The sequence below is a fragment of the Sciurus carolinensis genome, chromosome 17 (assembly GCF_902686445.1).
Source record: "Sciurus carolinensis chromosome 17, mSciCar1.2, whole genome shotgun sequence".
NCBI classification, from domain to species: Eukaryota; Metazoa; Chordata; class Mammalia; order Rodentia; family Sciuridae; genus Sciurus; species Sciurus carolinensis.
The window spans coordinates 27511218-27521248 of NC_062229.1; the positions used below are offsets into that span (position 1 = coordinate 27511218).

A 10031-nucleotide genomic window follows, 5' to 3' on the forward strand; every position below is an offset into this window, starting at 1 on the left:
TGTTCATGACCTAATTGGTCTTAGCTCAGAAATATGACTCAAAATACATCAAAAATATATTCCTATAATTCCAGATTAGCATTTAAAAAGTTATAGTTAACCCAATATATGGTGTAATCAGTTATCAGTTTTGGGTTTTGTTTTTTTTTTTTTGCCTCTTAACACTGAATGCACCCTTCATTATATCCTCTGTAATACATTATTCAGCCTCATCAGGGATCCCTGCTCCAATCTTCTCTCCCCAAAAGTAACTTTTACTTGTTTATAACCTGGGAGAGGGAGAAAGGAGAAGAATAAAAGGAGAGAACAGGAATAAAATGAGAACATATCTGTACAATATCTATTTTCTTACAGCAGTTTAGAAATTAAAAACTATCCTAGGTCTTAAATAGGATTGTGCAGAAAAATTCTATTAATGTACATAATTGACCTGAGATTAGAATCTTCTGAAAGGCCTAATCCCAAGGTTAGCCTTTGGCTGGAGTCTGAGAACTTGAATGGTAAATACTCCCCCTCATATAAAACTCTCCCTATGCCTAAATTATTTGTGCAAACATATGGTTTAGGTCGAATACCTGCTTTCCTTCTGGGAGTCTGGAATTTGGTATGTGGTAAGTAGAGAATGCATACACAAACCTGCCCCCATAAAAACATCGGCACTGTGTTTTTAATGAACTTCCTGGTAGACAACATTCACATGGTGTTATCACATTCATTACTGCAGGAATTACACATCCTATATGCCTCCACTGGGAGAGGACTCTTAGAAGCTTGCACCTGATTTCCTCTGACCTTGCCCCATGCCTTTTCCCTTTGTTTTACTTTGTGTCCTCTTTTTTAATCTATTATAGCTAAGACCATATACTGAGTTCTGTGAATCCCTCTAGTGAACCATCAATCCTAGAGGTGACCTTAGGGACCCATGGCATAAAAACAGTACCAGAATTTAATTAAAAAATATGTGTATATTGGGCTGTGTTTGTGGCTCAAATGAGTAAAATAAAGGTATCATGTTCATCTCGAACTAAAAACAAATTTTTAAATATATATGTATAGGGAGGCATGGTGGCACGTGCCTGTAATACCAGTGGCTCCAGAGGCTGAGGCAGAATAGCAAGTACAAAGCTAACCTCAGCAATTTAGCAAGGTCCTAAGCAACTCTGTGAGACCCTGTCTCTAAATAAAATACAAAAAAGGCCTAGGGATGTGGCTTAGTAGCTAAATGCCCCTGGGTTCAATCCCTGGTACAGAATAATAATAATAATTTATATATATATATATGTATATTGAAATTTTGAAAATATAAATCCTTGAATTTTTTTCCTGTTGATATTATTTCATGGGGTACAGGAAAGTGTGCACTTTGATAGGATAATATCCTTGTGGTGTTGATCAAAGTCAGATGTTCTTTCTGCATGGATAGCAGGGAATGTTGGCTTGTCATCTTCAGGCATATAGCTTTATAACCTAGCAATCTCAGGGGAAAGCATTTTTCCTGCCAGATGCAATGAGAAAAATCCTAGCGAAACTTCTGATTGACTTGATAAGGTCCATATGCCCATCTCTTTATCAGTCTTGGTGGCCAAGGGAATGAGCAGATGTGGGAATGAGCAAATACCTATAGCTTAGGGTGGAGCCAGTAACAAGGAGAAGGCATGGAGGTGTGGCAGAATGAGATGGTCTCTGAGGCAATGGCTATGAACTAAAAAGCTACTTCAATTAAGAATACTACACTCATCCTTTGGACTTTTAGGTTAGTGACCTTTTTTTCCACTAACTTGTTTTAAGACATAGTGATTTTTACAATAATGTGCTGCTTCATCCTTTTTAGGAGGGAGCAGGGATCCCATAAAATTAAAATAAAAGCCTACTGCAACATATTCCTCATTGTCAAATGGGACCCTAAATCATTTTATTTTGACCCTCCTTGTTTCTGGTTTCATCTCCCCAGTTCCTCTTTGATCCTTGGCTCTGACACTTTTCCTGACACAAGCCTTTGCAAGTAGATTGGGTTTGGGTAAAAAATTGTTCAAGTGCTTCAATGACATTGGAAGCCATGTCGCTGTGCAGTCCATCTTTGTCTACCCACCAGGAATGAGGCATTAGGACACTAGTCTCTTGGTTTTGTTTCACTCTAGAAGCAGACTCCTGAGACAGTGATTTGTGTGCTAATTGTTTATTCAGGAAGTGCTGAATGTTTGTGTCCTCCAAAATTCATACAACATATGTTGAAATTCTAACCTCCAAAGTGATGTTTTTAGGAGACAGGGCCTTTGGGAGGTGATTAGATCATGAGATTGGAGACCTCATGAATGGGATTAGAATCCTTAATAAAAGAAGACTGAAAGAGACCCCTTTCCCATGTGAGGTTACAGTGAAAAGAGAGCCGTCTTGACCCAGGAAATAGGCTCTCACCAGACATCAAATATTCTGGGATCTTGATCTTGAACTTCCTAGCCTCCAGATCTGTGAGAAATAGATTTTGGTTATTTATAAACTATCCAGTCTATGATATTTTGTAATAGCAGCCCAAGGGGACTAGGACAGGAAGTGATCCTACAAAAGTACATTCAGGGAGCAGGGAAGTAAAATAAAGAAGATAACCAATAGTGTATGATGTTAAGCCAGCTAGCACAGTGGGAGACTGAACCTTCATCCCGCTGAGGCACTCAAGCAACCAGTACAAGGAATATCCCACCAGAGAGGCAAGGAATACACTATCTCCTGAGAGTCGTTCCTGGAGAGCAGCTCCCAAGGAGTGATAATCCCCTGATTGTTCAAAGGCAGGCTTCCAATTTCAGGAAATAACCCTCAGGAATAGAGACACAGAAGCAGACAGTTGGGAATCAGCTGGAGCACAGGTGAAGGAATGTTCAATGAAGTTGGAAGAAAGTTCAAGGAATGAGAGTGAGATGCTGATTGCTTCCGCTACATCTGACAAGTCAGTTTTTGTTTGCAAATAAGGAAGTGCTCGGGAATTGAAGATCATAGGTTTTTCTGACATACAAAAGCACTTGGTAATTTCCACATGGAATTCCTTGCAATTTCAACATCTAGGCAATTCTCTAACCCTGCCAGGGTGTGGGTCTTTTCTATCTTGCCAGGTCTAGGGGTTCACCAAGGCAGTGCCCAGTGTCCCTCCACCTCTATTTTCCTCACTGTAGAGCCCTACACAGTGCCTTGTCAAATGAGGACTTGCCTTATACTGGAATCAATGAACACATAGGTTACTGCTCTATAAATAGACTTTACATGGCAAGAAAAAAAAAAAATGAAGGATCTTTGTTTAGCTCTTGACTCTGCTGTTTCCTTTGAAGATCATGTGTCAGTTTCCATGTTTATATCTCAGCTGCAGTTTTAACCTCTTCAGGTCATCTGTGTTTCATAATCTAAAGTAGCCAGCAAACAGTCCTTAGCACATTACCCTGTTGTAATTCTCTACATAAAGCTGTTCTTATTTATCCTTCATTGTCTGTGTTCCCACAGGAAGCATAAAGGTTCCATGAGTGCAGGGACACTATCTGGCTTCCTCACTGCAGTAATCTCAGCATATTCTAATCGATCAATAAATATTTTTTTAATTTAATAGCACAGAGATGAAAACAACCTTCCCTTGGGTTTAGAAAGGAAAAAGATCCTGTAACTCAAGAGAATATTTAGATTTTGGAGGAATCTTTGGGACTTTGAAACATAGATGACAGATTAACTTCTGAAATTGTTTTTATTAACTAGGTTTGCCAGGCACAGTAGTGCATACCTATAATCCTATCAACTCAGGAGGCTGAGGCAGGAGGATTGTAAGTTCAAAGCCACTCAGCAACTTAGGCCCTAAGCAATTTAGAGAGACTGTCTCAAATAAAATTTAAAAAAGGGCTGGGGATGTGGGTTAGTGGGTAAGCACCCTGGGTTCAATTTCCAGTACAAAGAAGAAGAAGAAGAAGAAGAAAAAAAAAAGGGAATAGATTTTAAAACATTATGAGGTGCACATGTCTGTAATTCCAGTGATTTGGGAGACTGAGGCAGAAAGATCTCAAGTTCAAGGCCAGCCTGTGCAGTTTAGTGAGATTGTCTCAAAATATAAAAAGGGGTGGGGAATTTGTTGTAGAGCACCCTTGGGTTCAGTCCTATTTTTTTTAAGTTGTAGAGTAACAATAAAATGAAGATACTATGTATTCAACTTAATACACTCTGATCATCTCCACTAATGGAGGTTTATTGCAAAGTTTCAAGGGCACGTGAGATAGCCACTTAACATCATTTCCTTGCTATTCATATCATTATTAAGAGTCTCCAGAGGTCAAACTGGGATGTCAAGAGACCTCATGAAGTGGAAAACTAACCTAACATTCTGTGGAACATAACCCAACCTCAAATTATCTGCTTTAACTGATATCTTTGTCCTAGGAGTATGATAATGACAAGTCACTGCTGTTGCAAATCTTACAAGGCAGATTTGGGATAGAATCCCTAGAGAACAGACTCACTTCTGGACTATTGAGAGATCAATCAGCTTAAAAACGTGAGTTAGAGAAGGGTTCAGATAGGTTGAGTGGAGGCTCTAGACTTGAAGTAGTTTCTCTGAGAAGGGAGAGTGATTAATATAGTCTGATTAATATAGATCATTGTTTTAAAAATTTTCCACAGCCATATTGGTTCCTAGGCCCTTTTAGTGGGGTGGTGGCTGCTTTGAGGGATAGCTGAATTTTGTCTTCAAGACTGTTTCCCTTCCCATGTCAGAAGCTGCAGTTAACTGCCTTAGGCCACACTGACTTGCTGAAAGCTCATAATCTCCTGCAGAGGAGCCTCTGGTGCTTTGTCACAGACCTTGGCCCATTCCATGGGCTGCAGCCAGTATCAGATAATTCCTACAAAGTCAGACTCACTTTTTGAAGAAGTAGCCCAACTCAGGCCCTGGCCTGCATCTATTTTCTTCTGTCTCCTTAACATCTAGAGACGCAGTTAAAGCCTACTTATTATGAATGGCGGTTAATACAGGTGGCCTCATCTCTCTCCAATAGTCAGTTCTGGAACATTCTGCATGCTTCTCAAAGGTTCCCACAAGTTCTATTGCCTATCACAGCAACGTAGTGGCTCTTCTTTCCTTTCATACTCTCCTTTACTCTTTCTCCTTTACTCTTACATCTCCTAAATAATCTACTTGCTCCCAAGGTCTTGTTTCAGGCTTTGCTTTAGAGAAGACTCAAGTTGAACAGTCAGCCTGTGCCCACATCCCAGATGGAACTAGTCTGATGGCCCTATGGGTACCAGGTTCTATATAAACAAGTCATGCTGCCTCATAAAGAGGGACAGCTGCCATCCCATTCCAGCTGATGGTTACCACATATTTCTGGCAAGCCTAGAATTGCTAGAAACCCAGGCTTTAATGGGAAATTTTATTTTAAATGTTAGCATCAAATTCAAAACTCAAAAACATTGCACAGTCCCAACCCATCTGCTGACCAGATCAGGCCATGAGCAGCCCACTTGTGCCATATTCTATGTATGGGCAACAACCTCATGAACAGTGGAGGAAGACTATAAATGGGTGAAACCATTAGGATAGCCAATCGAGAGGGAGAGCCAAGGATCAGGCTCTCTCTCAGATTTGAGAAGGCTTAGGGAGGACCAGAGCCCTTAGATAATACATAGGAGGTAACAAACACTGAGTATTTAACTATAACCCAACCCATAGCTACCTTATCACAATCTCAATCCGGGGAGGCAGGTAGTGTTTGTATTATCCCTATTTGAGAGAGGAGGAAACAGAGATCTCAGAGGTTAAGGGATAAAGCTGGGATTCAAAATCCTCTTCACCATTTATGTATTACAACCAACTCTGGATTGTCCCCCAACACTTACTGTTTTCTTTTCAAGGTCCCAGCAAAAGGAATAGGGACCTGGGCTTATAATTTAGAGTTCACTTACAAGAATGTCTTTGCCTCATTTAAAGTCTAAATAGGGAGTTTCTTTTTTTTTTTAAATAGAACTCAGCTAATACAGAGGCAGAAGAAATGATCAAATTAGAAATCACCACTATGCAATCCTTAATGAATTAAAAGATCAGAGCTGGGTAGATCATAATTTAAGCCAAAGGCTGTTGGGAACTTGAAAATAAATCAGTTTAAGTACTTATTAATTCCTAAGATTTATTCTTGCCCCAAATATCAGAACCTAAGTCTGAATGAGCCTCTAAACCAACTTACAGGAAAAGTGGGTGACAGTGGCATATATTTAATGATGCTACCAGGATACAACTGGATGAATCTACACATGAGAAATTCTAGGCAAGTGACCTAGATTTTTTAAGAAGTGACAAAGAAAGAAAGCGGGAGAACTATTAAGTATTTTTACAGTGATATCAACAAAGTGCAATGTGTGAATCTTACTGGATTCTAGTTCAGACAAATGAACATAAAGACATTTTGTGATAATTGAAGAAAATTACACATCATTTATTATCAGATGATATTTGATAATACTAAAGAATCACTATGAATTTTGTTGCAATGATAATAGTATTATTGTTACATACAAGTCCTTACAGTTTTTGAGGGAACCAAATATAACACTTGTTACATGGAAACATCTATATCTTCATGTTGTTCTTTTGTGGAAAAGCAAGCTTATTCAAAGTAACCTGAGAAGAGCAGTCAAGGGGAACACATTTACAAACTGGATGGGAGCACACATATACTGTATCCACTTGGTAAAGGCTCAGTCAGAAGTCTCAGCAATTCCTGCTGATCCCTCTAACACCTATTCAGTTTCCTCTTCAGGGTGAAACTAACAGTAGTCTTGAGATGCCTATGATGTCTTTGTTATCCAGACCACTCTCTTTTAGAAAAGAGAACACCTGGGGTCTACTTTTTGGCGATCTGATTATTAATAAATATTTACATTGAGAATATAGTTTAAGCTAGTAGCTTTCTCACATTTTCACATTTTTCAAAGAACCACAGAGGTTTCATGTTTTAAAGCAGTTGAACTGGTAAGATCCTGTCTCCATTTTATAGGAAATGGATTACATTCAATTACTTCTGACAACTGAAAGATCATTCCATTGCTTTGAAGTACTGGATGGGCTGGCATCTGCGATGGTAGCTAAATAATGAGATTTCTATGTAACACATGCTGGTACCTAGGAGTGAAAAATAAGCAAAAATTAGAGGCTTATTTTTATTGCCTATGAGCAAAAAACTGGAAGAGAATTTACCCTCTGTAGTAGAATGGCTTATCCACTGACTGGATAATTCAGTATTATCAACCTTCTTGCTTAACATATTCAAGGAAAACATTCATACTCACCCATTCTCCCTTATCACTTCTACAGCTATCTCTGTAGACCAAGCCAACATAATTTCTTGCTAGACTATGGGAATAGTCTCCTTTGTGACACCATTTTATTCTTCAGTCTGAGTGATCATTGTACAATTTAAGTCAAGATCATGTCATAACTGTTTTAAAACCCCTCAGTGACTCCCAATCAGAGTAAAGCTGAATCCTTCTTGTGCCCTACAAGGCCCTATGTGAGGGGGGCCTTCAGTTACCTCTCTGGTCACATCTATGGCTTTTCCTTTGTAGAGTTCTGGTCACAGTGGCCTTCTTGTGATAGGATAGTATCCAGGATACTCATATCAGGGGGCTTTTCTACTTGGTGCTCTCTCTGCCTTACTTACATGCATAACCAGTTCCCTCACACAGGTATACGAGATATTCTGTATAAAAGAGTACTCCCCTCCCCACATTCCCAACTTATTTATTTTGCAAATTGGGGATCAAATCTGGGCCTCATGCATGCTAGGCAAGTGTGCTACCACTGAGTTACATCTCCAGCCTTCTGTTTTATTCCCACTCAAAGCACTTAATACTATGTGCCTAATTATTTATTGCCTCCCTGTAGATTCTAGAGTCTAGAATGTTAGCTCCTTGAGAGCAGACTGGTATCTTTATTTACTTATTTTTTTAAACTTATATAATTTTATTATTTTTTTCTATTTTTTTAAGTTTTTTAAAATTTTTTACAGACTGTATTTTGATTCATTGTACACAAATGGGTTATATCATTTCATTTCTGTGGTTGTACACGATGTAGATTCACACCATTCATGCAGTCATACATGTACATAGGGTAATGATATTTGTCTCATTCCACCATTTTTCCAGAATGGTATCTTTTTTGCTAATTCTCCACTACCTCAAGCACTGCCCAGCACTCTACAGTACTGTTGAACAAACTTCCAGAAGGACAAGACACTTCCAAAATTATGTGAGCTTACTACAACAACAATTTTTCAAATCAGTTGGTCAAGCTCCCCATTCAGGAAGACAAATCAGACCAGAGGTCAGTAAGCAGGATCTTGTGAGAAAAAGTCCACTAGGAGATTTGATAACTTTCTTACCCCTGCATTAATGATTCACAGTACCAAAAAGAATGTTTTGCAAACATTTTCCATATAGAAAAATGAGTGTGTTTCCTACAATCTGCCAAAAAGAAAAGTATCAAATGTCAGAGTGAAACAAAGATTTACCTTTAATGGATCTCTCTACTATTCTATTGAGGTATTCAGTGAGGGAGGTAGGTGACATTTTGTTGTTGTGGTTGTTATCAGGGATTGAACCCAGGGGTGCTTAACCCTGAGCCACATCCCCAACCCTTTTTTTTTTTTTTTGAGACAGGGTCTTACTAAGTTACTGAAATGGCCTGAACTTGTGATCCCTCTGTCTCCGCGTCTCTAGTTGCTGGGATCACAGGCATGTGCCACCACACGAAGCTTGTAGGCAACTTTTTTACTGGGTAGGGAAAGCATGGCATCCTTGAATGTTTCTGCAGTAACAATAAACTATCTACTATAAGAAATGGGACATAATTCCTGGACTAGATTTGGAAAAGCGGCTCAGACTCTTATTTTCTCTCGTTTTCGTATTTGGCTAGAGAACACATTAAATTACTATGCAGGAGTTACTTGGTCTGGAAATCCTTTCTTGTTCTTCATGTTTGTCACTCACAGATTAACTACGAGTCAGAAATGGGAGGGAGTGGGCTGAAGATGTGGCTCAGTGGTAGAGTGCCTGCCTAGCATGCATGGGAACCTGGATTCTGGGTTTGATATCTAGTACCACAAAGAGAGAGAGAAAGAAAGAAATAAGAGGCAGCTTAGCAGCCAAATGGTCTGACTTTCTTTACAGAAGGATGAAGCAATGATTCATGATGATAAAGGGGTCACCCACATCCCTGTTACCCACATCAGCCATCATGGCTTCAAATAAAGATGGCTTTGCAATGAGAATAATCAAGTTTTGAAGAGACACATTTAATTCCCGGTTCTATAATGTACTAAGTGTATAGGCTTGGGCAAGGAAGTAACCTCTGCACCTCCCTTTCCTCAGCTGTAAAATGTGGCTCTTGGGCGATCCATCACCAAAACTCCTAGTTAAGGACAGCTTCTGCATCATCATACCGGCTCTCGCCCCACTCAAAGGTCAGGGGTAAGAAGGAGATACTTACTGGACACACTCGTTCGCTCGACCCTTGTTCTGATACTCCACGATACAGCGGATCAGCTGGTCATTCTCCTCCAGCAGCTGAAAGACCAGGGGAAAGGTCAGAGTAGTGTGACGTCAGGACGGCGGGGAGGCCGGCGCCGCCCCCGACCCTCGGTGCTGGACGGCCTCGCGGCAGCGCCTTCACCGACTTAGTTCCCATCCTACTCCACACCCCGGCAGGTCTCAACCAGGATCGGAGAACTCCAGGAGGTTCCACCCAACCCCTCAGGACCTCCACTCCCCTCTGCCCACGTAGGCACTCACCTGCTGGATAGTCTCTTGATTAACTTCTGCCTTGCCCCTCATCCAGTCAGGTACAAAGGCCACCGACATTGCTGGGGGCCTCGGTCGGCACCCCGCCTCAGAAAAAGACGCCGCCGAGCTTCTAGACAGACACTATCTCCACGCCACAGGGCCCACGGCGGGCGGGGCTACCCTTTTTACCTTGACTGGGTCCTCCAGCCTGCGGGGCGGGGCCGGGAGGGACG

General features: G+C 40.6%; 1 protein-coding gene across 1 annotated transcript; it reads right to left on the reverse strand.

Annotated features, from left to right (window-relative positions):
• Positions 1–6431: 6431 nt before the first annotated feature.
• Ss18l2 (SS18 like 2) lies at positions 6432–10009 on the reverse strand. Its single transcript, XM_053743318.1, is given in 4 exon segments — positions 6432–7110; positions 7113–7138; positions 9506–9582; positions 9808–10009. Coding segments are annotated over 4 exon segments (255 nt in total). The 5' UTR covers positions 9877–10009; the 3' UTR covers positions 6432–7027.
• Positions 10010–10031: the final 22 nt, after the last annotated feature.